This window comes from Salvelinus fontinalis, chromosome 13, assembly GCF_029448725.1.
Source record: "Salvelinus fontinalis isolate EN_2023a chromosome 13, ASM2944872v1, whole genome shotgun sequence".
Lineage (NCBI taxonomy): Eukaryota > Metazoa > Chordata > Actinopteri > Salmoniformes > Salmonidae > Salvelinus > Salvelinus fontinalis.
The window spans coordinates 36,652,922-36,673,233 of record NC_074677.1 but is presented as its reverse complement, the minus strand read 5'-3'; the positions used below and the strand labels follow the sequence as shown (position 1 = coordinate 36,673,233).

The following is a 20,312-nucleotide window of genomic DNA, read 5'->3' as shown; positions in this document are numbered from 1 at the left end:
CTGTGGCGTTCTGCATTAGCATCGAACAGCCCCCGTGATATGCAACTTTTCAGGGAAGTTAGAAACCAATATACACAGGCAATTAGAAAAGCCAAGCCTAGCTTTTTCAAGCAGAAATTTGCCTCCTGCAACACAAACTCAAAAAATTTCTGGGACACTGTAAAGTCCATGGAGAATAAGAACACCTCCCAGCTGCCCATTGCACTGAGGAGAGGAAACTCTGTCACCACAGATAAATCCACTATAATTGAGAATGTCAATAAGCATTTTTCTACGGCTGGCCATGCTTTCCACCTGGCTACCCCTACCCCGATCAACAGCACTGCACCCCCCACAGCAACTCGCCCAAGCCTTCCCCATTTCTCCTTCTCCCAAATCCAGTCAGCTGATGTTCTGAAAGAGCTGCAAAATCTGGACCCCTAAAAATCAGCCGGGCTAGACAATCTGGACCCTTTCTAAAATTATCTGCCGAAATTGTTGCAACCCCTATTACTAGTCTGTTCAACCTCTCTTTCGTGTCATCTGAGATTCCCAAAGATTGGAAGCAGCTGCGGTCATCCCCCTCTTCAAAGACGGGGACACTCTTGACCCAAACTGCTACAGACCTATATCTATCCTACCTTGCCTTTCTAAGGTCTTTGAAAGCCAAGTCAACAAACAGATTACCGACCATTTCGAATCCCACCGCACCTCCTCCGCTATGCAATCTGGTTTCAGAGCTGGTCATGGGTACACCTCAGCCACGCTCAAGGTCCTAAACGATATCTTAACTGCCATCGATAAGAAACAATACTCTGCAGCCGTATTCATTGACCTGGCCAAGGCTTTAGAATCTGTCAATCACCACATCCTCATCGGCAGACTCGATAGCCTTGGTTTCTCAAATGATTGCCTCGCCTGGTTCACCAACAACTTCTCTGATAGAGTTCAGTGTGTCAAATCAGAGAGCCTGTTGTCCGGGCCTCTGGCAGTCTCTATGGGGGTGCCACAGGGTTCAATTCTTGGGCCGACTCTCTTCTCTGTATACATCAATGATGTCGCTCTTGCTGCTGGTGAGTCTCTGATCCACCTCTACGCAGACGACACCATTCTGTATACTTCTGGCCCTTCTTTGGACCCTGTGTTAACAACCCTCCAGGCGAGCTTCAATGCCATACAACTCTCCTCCGTGGCCTCCAACTGCTCTTAAAAACAAGTAAAACTAAATGCATGCTCTTCAACCGATCGCTGCCTGCACCTGCCCGCCAATCCAGCATCACTACTCTGGACGGTTCTGACTTAGAATATGTGGACAACTACAAATACCTAGGTGTCTGGTTAGACTGTAAACTCTCCTTCCAGACTCACATCAAACTGACCATCCTACCGATCCTCGACTTCGGCGATGTCATTTACAAAATAGCCTCCAATACCCTACTCAATAAATTGGATGCAGTCTATCACAGTGCCATCCGTTTTGTCACCAAAGCCCCATATACTACCCACCACTGCGACCTGTACGCTCTCGTTGGCTGGCCCCTACTGTATGTATTTATTTATTTTGCTCCTTTGCACCCCATTATTTATATTTCTACTTTGCACATTCTTCCACTGCAAATCTACCATTCCAGTATTTTACTTGCTATATTGTATTTACTTCGCCACCATTGCCTTTTTTTGCCTTTACAGATAGCCCAGAATAAGCTGATCAGGGTAGTATTGAAGGTGAGTCCACGTACTCACATAGGCAGGAGCTGCTTTCAGGAACTAAACTGGCTGCCTGTTGAGGCTAGGGTGTCCCAGATTAGACTAGGTTTGGTTTACAGGAGTATTTATGGTCTTGCGCCCAGATATCTAAGTGATCACTTTCCTCGTGTTTGGGATGCACACAATCACAGCACCAGATCAGGTGTTGCTGATGTGTGCTTAAACAAGTTCAGGAGTAATGCTGGGAAAGGTGCTATCTTGTATACTGGAGCCTCAGAATGGAATGAGTTGCCTCTGCCCATAAAAACAACATCCTCTCTCGGCAGTTTAAAAAATAAAGTAAAAATATGTTTGATGTCTTCTGTGCACATATGAATAACCCCTATGATGTAACTGGAATGATGAGATAGATGTTCTTCTTCTCTGTTTTTGTTTTATTATTTCACTGCCATACTGTGTTCGATCTTGTCTAGCCATCTTGTCTCAAGAGGACCACAATGGAAATAAGTCCAAGACTTTATTGTGTGTTATCCTCAATGATTTTATTCATGTGCATGTATGGCTTTTTCAAGTTATATGTGTGCTTGTTTTTTAAAATGGTCGAATTAATAAACAAACAAAAACATGTTTAAAGGGAAAAAAAGGGAAAAGTACAAAAGGGAAAATAAATCAACATAATTATGGGTTGTATTTACAATGGTGTTTGTTCTTTACTGGTTGCCCTTTTCTTGTGGCAAAAGGTCACAAATCTTGCTGCTGTGATGGAACACTGTAGTATTTCACCCAATAGATATGGGATTTGTTTTCGAATTCTTTGTGGGTCTGTGTAATCTGAGGGAAATATGTGTTTCTAATATGGTCATACAATTGGCAGGAGGTTGGGAAGTGCAGCTCAGTTTCCACCTCATTTTGTGGGCAGTCTTCTCTTGATAGCGAGGTCTGCCTATGGCGGCCTCTCTCAATAGCAAGCTATGCTCACTGTATAGTCAAAGCTTTACTTCATTTGGGGTTTGTCACAGTGATCAGGTATTCTGCCACTGTGTACTCTCTGTTGGGGCAAAACAGTGTTCTAGTTTGATCAGTTTTTTTGTTAATTCTTTCCAACGTGTCAAGTAATTATATTTTTGTTTTCAAATTTTTTGGTTGGGTCTAATTGTGTTGTTGTCTTGGAGCTGTTTGTGTTTGTGAATAGAGCCCCAGGACCAGCTTGCTTAGCAAACTCTTCTCCCTGTTCATCTCTCTGTAGGTGATGGCTTTGCTATGGAAGGTTTGGGAATCGCTTCCTTTTAAGTGGTTGTAGAATTGAACAGCTCTTTTCTGAATTTTGATAATTATTGCGTACAGGCCTAATTCTGCTCTGCATGCATTATTTGGTGTTTTGCGTTTTACACAGAGGATTGTTTTTGCAGAATTCTGCATGCAGATTCCATTTAGTGAATTATTGGTTGGTGAGCGGACCACAGACCTCACAATCATAACGGGCAATGGGTTCTATAACTGATTCAAGTATTTTTTGCCAGAGCCTAATTAGTATGTCGAATTTTATGTTCCTTCTGATGGCATAGAAGGCCCTTTTTGCCTTGTCTCTCAGATTGTTCACAGCTTTGTGGAAGTTACCTGTGGCGCTGATATTTAGGCCAAGGTATGTATCGTTTTTTTGTGTGCTCTAGGGCAACGGTGTTGATGGAATTTGGATTTGTGGTCCTGCCAATTGGACCTTTTTGGGAACACCATTATTTTTGTCTTACTGAGATTTACTGTCAGGGTCCAGATTTGACCGAATCTGTGCAGAAGATCTAGGTGTTGCTGTAGTTGGGGACAGACGCACCAGATCATCAGCAAACCGTAGAAATTTGACTTCAAATTCTAGTAGGGTGAGGCCGGGTGCTGCAGACTTTCCTTGTGCCCTCACCCATTCGTTGATTTATATGTTGAAGCGGGTGGGGCTTAAGCTGCATCCTTGTCTCACCCTGTGAATTTTAACCACGTTTGTGTACATGGATTTTATAATGACGTATGTTTCTCCCTCAACACCGCTTTCCATCAATTTGTAGAGCAGACCCTCATGCCAAAAAATGATTTTTTTGAAATCAAAGCATGACAAGACTTTGCCTTTGTTTTGGTTTGTTTGTCAATTAAGGTGTGCAGGGTGAATACATGGTTTGTCATATAGTAATTTGGTAAAAGGTCTGCAGTTAATGATAATGCGTAGGATTTTCCAAAGATTGCTGTTGACGCATATCACATGGTAGTTATTTGGGGTCAAATTAGTCTCCACTTTTGATTGTCTTTCCTTCTTTTCCTACAGTAAGACTGACCTGAGGCGACACGTTTTCCACCTGATGGCAAAACTCGAGTTGCACATCTGCCTAACGCACATATTCATGTTCCGCCTATGACCAGAGGAAGTGAAGTATTCCTTGATATTTAAATAGATGCGACGAGCTGCTAATCATAAAAACACTGGACTATAAATACACTTGGCTACTCATTCATTGGGAGAAGCGTGTTTAATGTTTTGTAATAGGGTTGACAGTGCTGAATAAAAACTAAGATGTGAACCCTCATAAAGAATACAGCAAAGAGCTGCTGTTTTTGACAGTCTCTGGTCATGGTTTTGAAAGTTATGAAATCTCACATAGGCTCGTATCAAACTTTGCTGTGGCCGAGATTTGAGCGAACTAATTGGTCAGCGCAGTAGGCACACCCGGTTTAGCAACAGATCTCCCGGTCCACCAGATAGACGGAGTTTGTATTTGCAGACAAATTAAATGGTTAAAAATGGGAACACTTTGCCTATCCGGTGCACACGGCTTCTGAATCAAATGCACCTACCACCAACAGTGCAACACCAATATAAAAAAAGGAGTGCAAGCATTTATGCCTTTTTTAGTTAGCTTTTCTACAGAAATGTTAGGTGATCAACTAGAAATGCCTTGAAGATCGACCAGTCGTTCGCAATCGACCAGTTGGTGACTACTGTTCTAGACAAATTTCATGGGAACGTTGCAGGGACATTTCTGTGTATCAATTGTCAGGCCGGAGAAGGACATGCATTACTACCAGTTCTGTCTGGAGGGGATCCTCCAGAACTCCCGACACCAAGGTCTGCTGCATGGTACACTAAATGGATCTGGTTCAGGAGGGCCAGAGAGACCTGGTGAGCTGGGGTTCACACAAACACCATGCCAATTGAAAACGTAACATTTTAGTGCATATACTCATTCACTCAGACACACATTGCATTCTTAGACAAATTGTTACTGTCACCACTAAAACAAATATTAACATGTAATCTTTGAAACATTGAATTACTGTGGTATTCTATTCATTCCTATGGAAGACTGCCAATATGGCCGACCGGTAGCTTAAACCTCTCATTGGCCACCAGTACATAGCATCAGCAATCCAGGGTTTATATACATCATTGGTCTACCCCTGACCAATGCATACCAGCAGCACTGCTACCCTGTATAACACATTTTCTTACAGAATAACCTATTTTCTTAAGACTGACTGTTGTCTGATTTTAAAAAGATATAGAAAAATCTATGAAATGCTAATTTTACTGTTAGGGGACACCAACACCATTTTTTTTGTCACAAAATGATATGCACAGTATTTTTATTAGGAAAGAAACAAATTATGTTCTGCTTTGCATAGTCACTTGACTAGCTTTACAATGATCTGCCGTTGTCGAGGCTAGTGTACGTTTCTATATGGAGTTAATGTTGTCAAGGCTTTGATGCTGAATACTATAAATGCTATGGAGTTGATAACTGGTGGGGGAGGGATATGGTCACAACGCAACAAATACAGTGTCTCACACTGAAAACATGGAATTGTGCATTCATTACTTTTTTGAACTGCCAAATAAATACATATGGTGTTGTGTTCAGCAACACGTGTTGGTTAATTGAAGCTCAATTTAATCCGTAGCACTAAAGACCTGCGCTACATCGGTTGCAGAGACTGCATTCACGGTAAATGCATGTCGGCTCAATCTGAAATTACCTTTACATTTCTACAGCGCTGAGTTTAAACGTTACAGAATGAATCGAGCCCTAAAGCATATGAGCACAATATGTGCCGAATTGTTCCTTTACTCATAGAATGTATTATTTGCTCATCACCCGTGTGGAAGTTCATATCTAAAACCCTAGCTTGGAGTAGGTTTCTATAATAAATAAAAAAAATATCACAATTGATGCATTAAGCACATCTTTATCATAACTTCTCAAAAATATCTTCATTGCATTAAAAACTAGCCTAATGCGCATTCTTTTCTGAGACATTACAATTCTCTAGGTTAACCAAATGTTATGCGAAAAGTCTTCTCCTGCTCTTTGCGTCGGTTGTCGCAGAGTTTGGACACATCCTCCACCCTTCTCTGTAGAAGCACTGAGGAAAGACAGGGAGATATTACAGAGTTAATATGGTTTGAAGGAAGTCTTGACTCCGTATCAGAAAGGTCAAGTTAGTTGTGGAAGTAGTTTACTCAAGCTTCTCTAGACCATAGGTTAAATACTGACCCGAGTTCTGGTCAATCCATTGAAGAGAGTCCATGTGGGCATTGAGAATTTTACAGATCTGCTGAAGCTAAAAAGAGGAAAAGTGTCAGCGTAACTAATTATTCAATTCCTCCTCCCTAAATAAAACTATACAAGGATGTATTCATTACAGGTAAAAACAGTTATGAAAAATGCTGTATTTGCCAATAAAAAAAATATTCCTAGTTATACAGTATGTACAGATCTACTTAAATTACATACCCCTGCACATCGACTGTATTAATGAGCACATTGCACATTGTACCCCTTGTATTGTCAAGTCACCGATACTTATTGTGTATTATTACATGTTTTACTTTTCTATTATTTCTCCATTTTCTTTCTCTGCATTTTTGAAGGGCCCATAAGTAAGCATTTCTCTGTTACTCCACACCTGTTTACAAAGTATGTGACATAACATTTGATTTAGAATAACTGTAGCAATATAGAAGCAGAAGCAGCCAGGCATTCAGTAGACCATCTGTTTTTCTTTCTCACCGGGTCACTGGTATCAGCTGGCCCACAGGATGTGTTCAGGTGTTCAATTATTTCCTTTAGATCTTGGGACATCCTCTTCAGCTGGGCGTCCACGTTCTCTGCAAGCTTGTACCTTCAGAAAGAGAATGCATGAAAATGAAATATCACAACCATATAGTCATGAATCAGTTCTCACTCAAAGCCCTTTGTTAAAACCTTACGTTCTCTCGCGTTCCTCGTCGGCATTCTGCATGTAGATGGTTCCACTCTGTTCTTTGACAGACTCCTCCAGCGGGGACAGTAGGTCCTCCAGTTCCTTCTGTTGTGACAGGATGAAGTCCAGCTCCTGGTCCAGCCTGGGATGGGTTAGAGAGCAGAAACACAAGGTCATCCAATAACTGACACAATAGTAACACAATGACTACTTGTCACAGATAAAGGCCAGAATTCAGAATCTGGTGTATTCAAAGATTAGACATAAACCAGTTAACTCCCACCTTCTTTGGTCCAGTTTCACCTTCTCCATCTCCCTGTGCAGTGATGTGATCTGTAACAACGAGATGAACATCCTCTTAAAATCTGCCATGAAGACACCCCAAAGTTCAATTGAAGGCCATTTCATGAGATTAAAACAAATAGCATGGCCTAGATTCTAATGGTGGCGTTACCGCGAGAAGTGCCATGTCTGTTTACCCTCTCTCCGTTCTCCACCAGCATGCGGTCCCAGGCGTTGACCTGGGTAGCCTGCTGTAAGAAGTGCCTCTCCTGGTCCTCCAGCTCAAGACTCCACTTGTTGATGAGACCCTCTAGTTGGGCGTAGGACATCACTGGAGGAGCACTGCAGAGGGGGAGTAAATGGACAGGGTCACATTGAAACGACTAAGGCTAAGAGTGGATAAGGATGTATTTAGAGAAATGCAAAAAAGGTTGAGGATACAGAAGCAGTGAGAGACGTAATGAACTTGGCTGGCTAAACCCCGCAGTACCTTGCTGTAACAGTAGTGATGGTTGTGGCTATTCCAGTGATTGGGGCCGTTGTGCCGATACCAGTGGCACCCGCAGGTTTCATACCCAGTGAAAAACCTGTTGTAGAGCCAGTGGTAGCGAAAACATAAAATTCACTACAGTGATGAATTCCTCAATATGACCAGAATTCATCAAAGACAAACAAGCCCAGTTACAGAATTTTGCATAAACGAGCAACAATATCAAGCTTTAGTTATGCCAATAACCCTGTATGATGAAACAGTACAATACCTGTGCCAGCTGGTGCTGTGGTGGTGGCAGTGACTGCTCCCAGGGGTTTGAGCATGAAGCCCAGGGTACTTCCTGCTGCTGATGTGGCAGCCGGGGCGGCTGAGGTGAGGGCAGCACCCACTGATCAGGAGAGAGTACGGGTAACAGAAAATAAAATTAATGCCACCACAGAATGTCAGAAAGACCATTTAACTTTAGTTATGAGTTATTTGCTGACATTTGATTCATCAGGCAAGAGTTAGAGGATAAAACTCACGAAAACCTGTGACTGCTGCCGTTGATGCTGGTACTGCAAAGAGAGAAGAACCTAATGAGGCCTGGGTAGCCGAGGCAGTTACAGCAGGGACTGGAGTAGCTTTAGAGAAAGAAAAATAGATCAACTTGATATCAGTTGAAAAACAGGCACACACATGTCCATTCAAAGATAAAACATTTTCTGAGACAGTTTCAAACATTTATTTTTCTCCAATTTGTCAGCTATTTATTTGACAAATTACATATGCCAAACATCTCCGACTCCCCCATTTACCTGAAGGTTTGACACCAAAAGCAAATCCTCCACCCTGGGTTGTGGTTGGTGCAGCTGTTGAGGCCAGGGCCACAGAGTTCAGACCTGAGGGAAATAAAATACACTCATTCAGGATGCACAAGACACCCAATGTAAACATGTAATTTACTGTACATTACCCATGATCTGATCAACTGAGCTGACTAGAAACTCAGAAAACTCACCTGTGGACTGGTTCCCCAGGGAGAGGGTGGCAGGGGCGCTGTTCCCAAATGAGAAGCCCCCTCCTGCGGTTACGGTAGGGGCTGCCTGGACCTTGGCGGCACCAAAACTAAACCCACCTCCCATCATTTGAGCGGTTGCAGCAGGAGTTCCTAAAGAGAGCCCACCAGCTGCTGCTGGTTGAGCCTGAGTTTGGGAAACAGGGGCTCCAAGCCCCCCTGCGGTCCCAAAGCTGAACCCCCCTCCTGTGGAAACAGCAGTGGATTGTGTGGCGAAACCCCCACCAAGTCCAAAACCTGCCCCAGAGGTGGGGGTTGCCATCCCCATAGTTAGCCCTGTCGGTGCTGGTTGAGAGGCAGCTGGTGGGCCCAGATTGAGTTTAGCAGTGGGAGTCCTAGGGATAAAAGTAAGAGAAAGGAACACATTAGAAAATCTACATTACAATCCTACTAAAAGTTTGCCTTGCTAGCCAGACTCCTTGTTCCAGCCAGACGCTACGCCCACGGATGTCAGTTTCTTCTCCGCAATGAGTCAATCTGAGAATCTCCCAGAATCTTCATTGAATGCAAACACATTCAGGGCAGTCTGAATGGTCCAAAAACAGATTGGTTGGGGTAGAGATCCAGAACACACGTCATTATCTTTGAATGGTTAGCAACGAGACAAACCCTGATAACTGTTTTGTTTAACACCCCTTGTTCCCCTCGTCCCCAAAAATGACTTTAATGATGGCAGTCTCAGACTAAAAGTATGATATGAACAATAGAGCAGCCGAAGAGTTGTGTGAGTCGTCAGGCTAACTAAAAGCTAAAACAGCTAACAACCTACCCAAGATTAAGCGCTATAACTATCCAAACATCCATGTAAATTACATCATCCAATGCACCCACCCAATAGAGAAGCCTCCTCCTGCTGGAGTACTGTTCTGTGTAGGGTTCCCAAAGCTGAATCCTCCAGTTGAGTTTGTACTGTTTGGGGTCTGGGCAGGATTGGGGGGTCCAAAAGAGAAGCCACCACCTGGAGTTGTAGGTGCAGCACTTGCATTCCCAAAGCCTGTGGCTGGTGCAGCTGTGGTTTTGGGAACTCCAATGCTGAATCCAGTATTGGACGCTTGTCCAAAGTTGAATCCTCCACTCATTGTCCTATCTAGGAAGGAGGACAAGGTAGAGATGAATACAATGACATTACATCGTACCGATGTCATTGTCCCTTCAACGTCTTCACCCACTAGCACAATTTAGCTAGCCACATAATAAGATATGCAGATTTATACAGGTCAACCCCATGCCACTTCTTTGACTTATCTATTTTTTACACTGACAATATTTATAAACAGACATTCTGGGAGAACGGTTGCTATACTATAGCAAGTTAGCGTACTTACTTAGCTAACGTTAGTGTTCTAGTTAGTAAGTTAGTCAATTAACGTTAGCTAGCTCACTACTAAAATACGAACGAGTTAGCTAGTGAACAAAACGCCATATATTAACGTTGTATTGCAATACCACCAGCTAAACAAGAGTATACATGTTCGTTCACTGACAAGGAACAAATCCTGTCAATTGATAAAATTACCATACCTCCCCCCTTCTTCCGACAAGAGATGAAATTGAACGATTGCTATCTGCGCGCACTATGAACGCTTTTGATTGCGGTAACGACATCGCTATGTAACTAAGTACTTCCGGGACAAGGATTTTTGGAATCCTTCATAAGAGTCCCGTCCTGCATACTTTGTAAATGAAATAGGGCGAAAATGGAAAACATGCACATTTATCGATATTTTATAGTTATCATACAAAGAATAATTAATATACTTTCTGAGATATGTGATGTTTCTTTCTTATCTAAAAATGGTCAATGTTTGTACTATATTTTTTTGCACCACACACACCCTTGTATGTACGTTGTCGCAGTAAAAGGGGGCCATACTACTCAGGAGCACTTGTACACTTGTAGTTTCCAAATCCAGAATTTACACCCAGAGAAGCGTTGGTGCTCATTTTGCCAACCGTAAAGAGTGACCAAGCAAGGAGCACTTGTACACTTGTAGTTTCCAAATCCAAGCAGCTCGCAATAAAAGGGGGTCCATTCTTCTCCGGAGCACCTTTCGTTTCCAAAGCCACAGTTTACAGGAGCGTCGCTGCTCATTCTACAAACAATGTTTGTTTATGAAGTCAATAGATGCAATTTGGTCAAACATACTTTATTCGTTGGGCTGTAAATTCCGGATTGTAAAGTAAAAGTAGAATGGACCCCTTTAACTGCGATACAACATGCAGAAAAGTGTACAGTGCAATATGTCTAATATGAAAAAAACTATTGGATTTAAGCTCATTGGACACGTAAGGGCCAAACAAGCTTTGAGTGTGCCATTGTAGATTTACCCTCAGTAATACATGGCTTCTGCCTCAGCTGATTGAGGTAATATTGAACCTCTTCCAATGTCAGCCCTGTCATATCAAGATATCTCTGAGCTGCTTTCACAATTAGCTGTATTCTGACTGTGTTAAACCTTTTCAGCACAGCTATTAATTACTCCTGCTATGAACGTCACCAGTTCTCTTCTATACGTCTCCACCCACCTGCTCAGTGGTCCCCGGTCCATACCCTACTCTACCTTGCAACTGCATCTCCCTTTGCCTGGACCACCATCACTGCCTCAGCATGACACCCTTCTCTCCACTCTCACTTGTTGCACCTCCACTGCCTGTTTCACTGAGCACCCCCACAACTGCAGCACTTTGGTTGTACTCCGTCCCCACACTCATGCTTTCTCCTTACAGGCTGCTGCCACATGCCAAAAGCTCTGGCAGTTATATTTAAAAGGTGTCAGTACACAAACCCTCACATAACTCATATCCTATGGCACATGTCACTCATTCCACAGAGGGTCGAGTGTCTGCAATGTTTTCGCTCCACCCGTGTACTTGATTGATGAATTAAGGTCACTAATTAGGCATGAACTCCCCTTACCTGGTTGTCTAGGTATTAATTGAAAGGAAAAAAACAAAAACCTGCAGACACAGCCTTCTGTGGAATGAGTTTGACACCCCTGTCTTATGGTTACTTTGTTTGGAAGTGTAACAGAAAAGGTAGATAAGGGAGTGAAGAGTGGTTAAGGAGAAGTTTATCTATAATTCCATGCAAAACAATTGTATCTTTTAGCAACGTTTATTATGAGTATTTCTGTAAATTGATGTGGCTCTCTGCAAAATCATCAGATGTTTTGGAGGCAAAACATTACTGAACATAACGCGCCAATGTAAACTAAGATTTTTGGATATAAATATGAACTTTATTGAACAAAACATACATGTATTATGTAACATGAAGTCCTGATTGTCATCTGATGAAGATCATCAAAGGTTAGTGATTCATTTTATCTCTTTCTGCTTTTTGTGACTCCTCTCTTTGGCTGGAAAAATGGCTGTGTTTTTCGTTTGGTGTGCTTTCGTCGTAAAGCCTTTTTGAAATCGGACACTGTGGCTGGATTTACAACAAGTGTATCTGTAAAATGATGTAAAATACTTATATGTTTGAGGAATTGTAATGATTGGATTTCAGTTGTTTTGAATTTGGCGCCCTGCAATTTCACTGGCTGTTGTTGAGGTGGGGCGCTAACGTCCCGAATATCCCAGAGAGGTTAATCATGAAACATACACACCCCACCCTTCTTCTTCCCGGAGAGATGTTTATTCCTGTCAGCGTGATGAACTGAGAATCCAGATGGCTGGACCAACTCCGACAGGTATATCCCGAGTGAGCCATGTTCCCGTGAAACAGAGTATGTTACAATTCCTGATGTCTCTCTGGAAAGAAACCATTGCCCTCCCTGATCTCGCCAACTTTGTAATCCAGGGACTGAAAATTAGCGAGTAATATACTCGGAAGCGGTATTTGGTGTGAATGAGCCTTCTAAGTCTGACCTGAAGACCGCTCAGAATCCCTCTACTTCGCCGGAGTTGTTTTGGGTCGGCCTCTGGAATAAGTTCAATTGCCCTGAGTGGTGCGTACAAAGGATCCGCTTCGGGAAAGTCATAGTCCTGGTTGTAATGCTGGTAGTCTCGGTGAGCTCTGATATCCAATAGTTCTTCCTGGCTGTATGTAATAACACATAACATTTTCTGGGCTAACAATGTAAGAAATAATACAGAAAAAAAACTAAATACTGCATAGTTTCCTAAGAACCACAAGCGAGGCAGCCCTCTGTCGGTGCCATTTTCTTTCTTTTTTAAAGACCACATAGACCAGACAAATTCTAATCTGAACATTGAAGCCATTCCCACTGGTGATTTTCATTCTACCCCTCTATCCAGGGAATGATTTAGACCATGGACACAAGGTGGGTGCAATTAATTATCAAATAGAACAGAAAACCAGCAGTACTCTGGACCTCCAGGCTCAGATTTGAATACCCCTGATACAGGCTTGCCAGGGGAAAATATATAGTACTGTTGTAAAAATGTACTCTACCCTAATATACACTACCATTCAAAAGTTTGGGGTCACTTAGAAATGTCCTTGTTTTTGAAAGAAAAGCACATTTTTGTCCATTAAAATAACATCAAATTGATCAGAAATATATGTTGAAAATGACTATTGCAGCTGGAAAAGGCTGACTTTTTATGGAATATCTACATAGGTGTACAGAGGCCCATTATCAACAACCATCACTCCTGTGTTCCAATGGCATGTTGTGTTAGCTAATCCAAGTTTATAATTTTAAAGGCTAATTGATCATTAGAAAACTCTTTTGCAATTATGTTAGCACAGCTGAAAACTGTTGTGCTGATTAAGTTTGAGAGTTTGGTTGTTTGCTATTCGAAAACGCGCCTTCCAGATCCGACTTGATAACCTACAGCTGGAAACTTCACAACTCTTTAGAACATCAATGGAGCCACAACCAATGGTTTAGATCATTGGCTGCAACAATGCTGCCCTTAAAAAGGATGGCCATTTTGAAAACTGCATTATATATTTTGGATACAGTAATTGCAATATTTCTGCAGTAAAAAGGTGTTATTTTGGACAGTACTTGCAGCATACAGCAGTTATAATAGTGTACTGTGGTTATACTGCATTCAACAAGTAGAAGTATCATTTTATTTTGTAGTAGTACATGCAGTGGATTACTTATGGTTTCAAACAAGTAAATAAGTACACAAGGGCATTAAAATAAGAATTTCTTTGAGAAAACAAGTTTCTAGAAAAGCCCCCTTCAATTTAGACTTTTACAGATGGAGAAAAATTGCATGTCAGAAAATGCAGGTACTAAGGTTCAAGGCCACCACACAGACAAGGTTTTCAAAATGTAGTTTCTTTATATTTCGTTCAAGGACCAAAGAGTGAACACATTTACAAACACAGATACATAAACAAGAACAGTCCATCCTGGTAGAAGACACACTTGCACTGCGTTGAGTCCATTTGGGGATTGGTCACTGCCGCACAGTTGCTGGACTCCATTGCACGCCACTCTAGCACAGGCCACAATGAGGGGAGAACAGAGCAAGGGTGAGGGGATCATTTTCACGGAGCATCTCAAAATCACTCGCATGGGTTCGGAAAGTCGAAGCGGGGCTGGGCTCGAGCCGCGGCTGGGGAAGCAGTTGCTCCGCCGCCCTCCTCTTGCCACCGTTGGAAGTTTGTCGTGTGGCCCATCACAGGGGCTCTCATTGGCGGTCTCGCAAGGGGCTGCTTGTGGGGGTCCATTGGGGTGGTGTCCTGCGGCAGGCCGAAGGCGGACCGGCGAGGGGTTGGGTCTGGTGGTTGGCAGCGGCGACTCTGGACGCGTGCCGGGCCCTTCTCGCGGATCTCCCCAGCTACGGTGCTCGTTGGCCCCGTTTACGCGGGGTCTCCGGCGGGTTGCCTCGGCCGGCGCCTAGCAGCTGACTTAGAACTGGTGCGGACCAGGGGAATCCGACTGTTTAATTAAAACAAAGCATCGCGAAGGCCCAAGGTGGGTGTTGACGCGATGTGATTTCGACCGATAAGCCCAGACAGATAGTGGAGCGTGAGCAAGCAAGTACAATTCAAAACAAAAAGGGAAATAAATAACCGTAAAGGAGGTTTTAAGGCCCAAGAAATAGAGGCTCAGGGAATATATAATCAAAGGGGCCGGAAGGCAGGGCCCCTACACCCATTAAGGGTGGAGTACAAACAAAATATTTAAGGTCCAAGCAATAGGATGGTGATTATAGCGGGCACGAAATCTATTAACAAAGGGGCTGGAAGGCAGGACCCCAACACCTTATGATGGTGGAGTACAAACAAATAGTTTAAGGTCCAAGCTATGGGGCCGTGCCAGCAATTGGAAAAAGGATTATAGCGGGCAAGAAATCAATAAACAAAGGGGCCTCTAGACAGGACCCCAACACCTAATAATGGTGATGAGTACATAGTGGGGCAAAAAAGTATTTAGTCAGCCACCAACTGTGCAAGTTCTCCCACTTAAAAAGATGAGAGAGGCCTGTAATTTTCATCATAGGTACACTTCAACTATGACAGACAAAATGAGAAGAAAAAAAATCCAGAAAATCACATTGTAGGATTTTTTATGAATTTATTTGCAAATTATGGTGGAAAATAAGTATTTGGTCAGTGACATGTGCCATAGAACGTTTTCTGTAAGTCTTCACAAGGTTTTCACACACTGTTGCTGGTATTTTGGCCCATTCCTCCATGCAGATCTCCTCTAGAGCAGTGATGTTTTGGGGCTGTTGCTGGGCAACACGGACTTTCAACTCCCTCCAAAGATTTTCTATGGGGTTGAGATCTGGAGACTGGCTAGGCCACTCCAGGACCTTGAAATGCTACTTACGAAGCCAATCCTTCGTTGCCCGGGCGGTGTGTTTGGGATCATTGTCATGCTGAAAGACCCAGCCACGTTTCATCTTCAATGCCCTTGCTGATTTTCACTCAAAATCTCACGATACATGGCCCCACTCATTCTTTCCTTTACACGGATCAGTCGTCCTGGTCCCTTTGCAGAAAAACAGCCCCAAAGCATGATGTTTCCACCACCATGCTTCACAGTAGGTATGGTGTTCTTTGAATGCAACTCAGCATTCTTTGTCCCCCAAACACGACGAGTTGGGTTTTTACCAAAAAGTTATATTTTGGTTTCATCTGACCATATGACATTCTCCCAATCTTCTTCTGGATCATCCAAATGCTCTCTAGCAAACTTCAGACGGGCCTGGACATGTACTGGCTTAAGCAGGTGGACACGTCTGGCACTGCAGGATTTGAGTCCCTGGCGGCGTAGTGTGTTACTGATGGTAGGCTTTGTTACTTTGGTCCCAGCTCTCTGCAGGTCATTCACTAGGTCCCCCCGTGTGCTTCTGGGATTTTTGCTCACCGTTCTTGTGATCATTTTGACCCCACGGGGTGAGATCTTGCGTGGAGCCCCAGATCGAGGGAGATTATCAGTGGTCTTGTATGTCTTCCATTTCCTAATAATTGCTCCCACAGTTGATTTCTTCAAACCAAGCTGCTTACCTATTGCAGATTCAGTCTTCCCAGCCTGGTGCAAGTCTACAATTTTGTTTCTGGTGTCCTTTGACAGCTCTTTGGTCTTGGCCATAGTGGAGTTTGGAGTGTGACTGTTTGAGGTTGTGGACAGGTGTCTTTTATACTGATAACAAGTTCAAACAGGTGCCATTAATACAGGTAACGAGTGGAGGACCGAGGAGCCTCTTAAAGAAGAAGTTACAGGTCTGTGAGAGCCAGAAATCTTGCTTGTTTGTAGGTGACCAAATACTTATTTTCCACCATAATTTGCAAATAAATTCATTAAAAATCCTACAATGTGATTTTCTGGGGGGTTTTTTTCTCATTTTGTCTGTCATAGTTGAAGTGTACCTATGATGAAAATTACAGGCCTCTCTCATCTTTTTAAGTGGGAGAACTTGCACAATTGGTGGCTGACAAAATTATTTTTTGCCCCACTGTATAAGTTCAAGGCCCAAGCAATGGGGCCGTACTAGCAATAGAACGTGGCTCCGGCCATGGGCAGTTCAGGGCCTCCCGCTGGGCGCACGGTGGATTGCACCAGATTCCTCCTCCCTGTAGGGATTTGACGGTCCCTGGCTGTTCTTTGCTCAGTGCGTCAGTGATGGCGTTACGAATTAAGCCTCCAGCAACAAGGGGGCATGTAAACAGGACCCCGACACCTAATAATGGTGATGAATAGATATAAGTTTAAGGCCCAAGTAATGGGGCCGTGCCAGCAACAGAACAATGATTATAGCGGGCTAGAAAGATATAAACACTGTGGGCGACCTTGAGCGGAAACGAGAGGGAAACAGGTCGTAACGTGAGCTAAGGGACACAGGATGCACTTCCTGGCAGCCGAAAAAAGGTGCCGCCAGCGGGTTGGGTACCGCTGGTGAAATCTTCTTATCTTGACCCGGTACAGCCTCAGAGGAATGGCAAATCCAAGGAGACTGGTCCTCCCAGGTTTTCTCCATTGGGCCCAACTAATAGGGAGTTTTTGTTCCTGGCCGCCGTACACCGTCTCAAACGCTCTTAGCTCCAAGGAGTACAGGCTGGGTCAAGGGATCCATCGAAGTACAACTTTACCCCGTCTTCCACCACCGACATGTAGCGTACCAAAGGGCCCGTTAGTAGGGAAGTCCGGTGATTATGCCAAAGAGTGTCTTGTTTGACTAAGGCTGGGTTAAAGCTAGATACGTGAGGAGTGGAAAGGGAACTTTGAAATCCCACGATTGTGTTGCATCGTGGTTAAAGCGCCTGTAAGGCCTCCGGTCGGAAGGAGGCTGCTGATGCGCAGGTTATAAAACGTAGAACTGTCATTAGGGTTTGGCGCAAAAGGATGTCAAAGTGAATAAATCCAACCGGCGGAACTCCTGTAGTTGCACATGCTCCTCACACTCAGTGTGTAAATATTGAGGTCGCGCAGGTTACGGTGAGAGCAACTATGACTCCCTTAATAGGGGTGCAGCCCGTCATCGGTACACTTATGACAACATCCAGCTCAGGTGCAGGGCGCGAAATTCAAAATCTATTTTTTTTAAATATTTAACTTTCACACATTAACAAGTCCAATACAGCATTTGAAGGGTAAACATCTTGTCAATCCAGCCAACATGTCCGATTTTTTAAATGTTTTACAGAGAAAACACCACATATATTTATGTTAGCTCACCACCAAATAAAAAAGAGGACAGACATTTTTCACAGCCCAAGTAGGATTCAAGTAGCATGCACAAGCCAACCTAACTAACCTAGAACCAACCTAAATAACCTAGAAAAAACTACCTCAGATGACAGTCCTATAACATGTTACACAATAAATCTATGTTTTGTTCAAAAAATGTGCATATTTTAGCTATAAATCAGTTTTACATTACTGCTCCCATCATAGCTACAGTCTGAAATCGCACGGGAGTAGCCAGAGAAAATACAGACACCAACGTCAACTACTAATTACACCTCATAAAACATTTCAGAAAAATATATGGTGGATAGCTAATGAAAGACAAAGATCGTGTGAATAGAGCCAATATTTCCGATTTTTGAAGTGTTTTACAGCGAAAACACAATATATCGTTATATTAGCTTACTACATTAGCTAGCATACGGCAGCATTGATTCTAGTCAAACGGTAGCATAGCACAGTTCGACAGATATATGAAAAAGCATCCCAAATTGGGTCCTTATCTTTGTTGATATTCCATCAGAATGTTGTAAAGGGGTCCATTGTCCAGTACAGTCTTTGTTTGGGTTCCAGAACGAACTATTTCCCTCTTGTATTAGCAAGCACACTGGCCGTGCGGCGCTAATCTCTCTTTCTTCAAACAATTCTTGCGTCACATCACGTCTAAAGTCCAGAATAAATTTCAATAATATAATTAAACTATATTGAAAAAACATATTTTAGGATGATTTTGTGACATGTATCAAATAATATCGTAGCCAGAGCTCATATTCACCTTTAACGAGCGTTTTCCATGAGCCGAGTCCATATTCTACTTCGTGACCAGAATTTTTTTTTAGGTGCGCAGGTCTCACTCCAAGATGTTGTGTTCAGTCCCTGGACGAGATATTCAACTGCTTTCTGCGCTCACTTCCGAATTACACCAAGAGGAAGGCGTATGACGTGTTTCTACAGTCCTAAGTGAAATGCCCTTTTATAGACAAGCTCTTAAAGAGAGACCTCGCATTTGGAAATCTCAATTCCGGATAGGAAATGGGCTGTAAAAATAGTTCTGTTCCACTTAGAGAAATAATTCAAACGTTTTTAGAAACTAGAGACTGTTTTCTATTCAATAGTAGTAAATATATGCATATTGTAAGAGCAAAAATTTCTTAAGAGGCCGTTTGAAAATGTGCACATATTTTCCAGTTTTTCAATATTCACCCTGCAGCCATAAGAATAGCCAAATGCCTCGTCATCTAATTAGTGACGCGCATGAATGGATGAACGAGATTCCCACTGTCCCTACCTACTATCTAGCGAAACCACAGCCAAGGGAACGGGCTTGGCAGAATCAGCGGGGAAAGAAGATCCTGTTGAGCTTGACTCTAGTCTGGCACTGTGAAGAGGCATGAGAGGTGTAGAATAAGTGGGAGGCCTCGGCTGCCGGTGAAATACCACTACTCTTATCGTTCTTTCACTTACCCAGTGAGGCGGGGAGGCGAGCCCCGAGCGGGCTCTCGCTTATGGCTTCAAGCACCCGGCTCGCGTCGGGTGCGACCCGCTCCGGGGACAGTGGTAGGTGGGGAGTTTGACTGGGGCGGTACACCTGTCAAACGGTAAAGCAGGTGTCCTAAGGCGAGCTCAGGGAGGACAGAAACCTCCCGTGGAGCAGAAGGGCAAAAGCTCGCTTGATCTTGATTTTCAGTATGAATACAGACCGTGAAAGCGGAGCCTCACGATCCTTCTGACTTTTTGGGTTTTAAGCAGGAGGTGGGTCCGTAGTATGGTGCTCCCATAGCGGGTATGTAGGTATATAGCCCCCCTAAATGATGTTCAAACCGTTTTGAAAAAATGCACCTGGTAACCCAAAAGTTGAAACATAGAATAGTTTCTAGAGCAAAAAACATAGCCGATTTTCTGAGAAGTTCAACATAGAATATTTTCGGACCATTTTTGAAAAGCTCCATAAATCCCTCAGGCCGCCCCCCATTGACTTGGGTCTGTAGTATGGTGCTCCCATAGCGGGTATTGAGGTATATAGCCCCCTTAAATGATGTTCAAACCGTTTTGAAAAAATGCACCTGGTAACCCAAAAATAATACTAGGTACACAGAGTGGGCACTCTGTCACTTTTTTGACCAATTTCCGAAATAAATTAATTTTGGCTCATACCCACTGTTACCCAGTTACCCACTAAAAAAAGTTTGCATCCATAGGAAGCTAGTGGACGGGCAAATGCCACTTTTTCCCAAAAATTTAAAACACGATTTTCTATTAAAATGTTTTATTGAAAAACGGTTTTAATTAGATGGAAATTCTCATCTATGTGTGCCCTTTCGTGCAAAAAAAACCCCATCCAAATTGGAGTTGTACTTTTTGAGTTATTAATGGTTTAATATTTTTAGCGTCCCTAAACTTTTGTCATCAAATGTGGAGCAAAGGAAAT

General features: G+C 43.1%; 1 protein-coding gene across 2 annotated transcripts; it reads right to left on the bottom strand.

The window, feature by feature from the left end:
• Positions 1-4,878: 4,878 nt before the first annotated feature.
• LOC129868581 (nuclear pore glycoprotein p62-like) lies at positions 4,879-10,500 on the bottom strand. 2 transcript variants are annotated; one of them, XM_055942688.1, is made up of 13 exons: positions 10,281-10,500; positions 9,591-9,846; positions 8,703-9,094; positions 8,500-8,583; positions 8,227-8,259; positions 7,971-8,090; positions 7,700-7,796; positions 7,407-7,551; positions 7,211-7,260; positions 6,935-7,069; positions 6,735-6,846; positions 6,219-6,285; positions 4,879-6,087 (listed from the first exon to the last, which is right to left on the bottom strand). In XM_055942688.1, the coding sequence occupies exons 2-13, from the start codon at positions 9,836-9,838 to the stop codon at positions 5,996-5,998; spliced, it is 1,575 nt and encodes a 524-aa protein (XP_055798663.1). In that variant the 5' UTR covers positions 9,839-9,846; positions 10,281-10,500; the 3' UTR covers positions 4,879-5,995. The 2 variants fall into 2 exon arrangements, with proteins under 2 accessions (XP_055798663.1, XP_055798662.1); XM_055942687.1 differs by having other exon boundaries at positions 8,227-8,325; positions 10,281-10,494.
• Positions 10,501-20,312: the final 9,812 nt, after the last annotated feature.

Excerpts from the sequence above, each read along its gene's own strand:
- LOC129868581 (XM_055942687.1), bottom strand. The coding sequence starts at position 9,838 with ATGAGTGGAGGATTCAACTTTGGACAAGCGTCCAATACTGGATTCAGC. Across the intron at positions 6,847-6,934 it reads GACGAGGAACGCGAGAGAAC|GTACAAGCTTGCAGAGAACG; the intron begins GTAAGGTTTTAA and ends CTCTTTCTGAAG. Across the intron at positions 6,088-6,218 it reads ATGGATTGACCAGAACTCGG|TGCTTCTACAGAGAAGGGTG; the intron begins GTCAGTATTTAA and ends GTCTTTCCTCAG.